Source organism: Phaethon lepturus, unplaced genomic scaffold (genome assembly GCF_000687285.1).
Source record: "Phaethon lepturus isolate BGI_N335 unplaced genomic scaffold, ASM68728v1 scaffold7411, whole genome shotgun sequence".
Taxonomy (NCBI): Eukaryota; Metazoa; Chordata; class Aves; order Phaethontiformes; family Phaethontidae; genus Phaethon; species Phaethon lepturus.
In genome coordinates this window covers 6,472-7,819 of record NW_010518407.1, presented here as the reverse complement: position 1 = coordinate 7,819, position 1,348 = coordinate 6,472, and the positions used below count along the sequence as shown (strand labels likewise).

The 1,348-nt window shown below is 53.9% G+C and overlaps 1 protein-coding gene across 1 annotated transcript in view; it reads right to left on the bottom strand.

The window, feature by feature from the left end:
- Window positions 1-352: 352 nt before the first annotated feature.
- Window positions 353-1,348, bottom strand: part of LOC104628208 (copine-2-like) — a gene marked incomplete at both ends in the record, with an annotated part of 6,465 nt that continues 5,469 nt past the window's right edge. Inside the window, one exon of the mRNA XM_010296718.1 lies at window positions 353-412. Within this exon, the coding sequence (XP_010295020.1) occupies window positions 353-412 (60 nt within the window). The remainder of the gene's footprint in view (window positions 413-1,348) is intronic.

Below are 1,348 nucleotides of genomic sequence, written 5' to 3'. Positions count from 1 at the left end.
ACCGTCTCATTAACAGCCCCAAGCCTCTCAGCTGGCTTGCAAAATAAGGAGAGCTTCCATAAAAAAATGGAGGGTGGTTAAACCCTGCGATGGGGAGAGAAGTCAGTAACATTTAGTGAAGGTCTTTGTGGGAGTCTGATCTTCAGCCAAAGTCTAGCCAGCTCCCTCCGTGCTTTGGATGCACCTGAGCATGGCAGTAATGACCTCCAAAGCCCCAGAACCACGATTTAACAGCGAAACGGAGAAGCTTCTCATTGCCTTGAAAAGCCACCCAAGCTGGTGCCAGATCTCATGCAGAACCTCCCTCCCCAGTTTTGACCAATACATACATGTTACTATCAAAAGTCCTTACAGTAAACATCAGCTGGCAGCCTCCCAGGATGTAGTCCAGGAAGGAGAAATCTCTGGTTATCTGAAAGAAAAACCCAAAAAAAGTGTTTCAGCAATCTTCACCGTTGCAGAACAAAAAAATAAATACATGGGAAGTGCCCAAGCCTGCAATGAATGCAAGTCTGGGCCTTTGGGGACCTTCAGCCATGCAGCAAAGCAAATGGGAAGAACCACTTGGGTCTCTTATGGCAGTGTTTTGGCACTTCATGAGACACGTGGGGCCAAGCAGGGCCATGTGTTGGTCCAAAGCTGGCATAGAAGGCCTGGACAAGGATCCCTGAGGTCCTTGAGAGATCCTCGAGATCCTCTCCGCATGGCCAAAACAGTCTCACACCAGCTGCAGACCTGGTGTGGCAAGAGTTGTGTCGGCACGTTCCCCATCGTGCTACTACCATGCGAAGGGAGGACTTCACCAACGCTCCAGCTCAGGAGAAGGACCTCTCCGACCCACACCCAGCCCTCTGCCCCTAAGGAGACACCAAGCAGTTGGTAGACTTGCACAACTTGGGCTCCATGCAGACACTCCCCATGTTGAACAACCCCTCCTCCTGGGACTGTGACCACCCGGGCACAGTGTGGCATCAGCAAATCAGATGCTCCAAGTGGAGAGAACATGAGCCTGAACATGAGCCAGCAGTGTGCCCAGGTGGCCAAGGCGGCCAACAGCATCCTGGCCTGTATCAGCACTAGTGTGGCCAGCAGGAGCCGGGCAGGGATCGTGCCCCTGTACTCGGCACTGCTGAGGCCGCACCTCGAATCCTGTGTTCAGTGTTGGGCCCCTCACTACAAGAAGGACGTTGAGGTGCTGGAGCGTGTCCAGAGAAGGGCAACGGAGCTGGTGAGGGGTCTGGAGCACAAGTCTGATGGGGACCGGCTGAGGGAACTGGGGGTGTTCAGTCTGGAGAAGAGGAGGCTGAGGGGGGACCTTATCGCTCTCTGCAACTACCTGAAAGGGGGG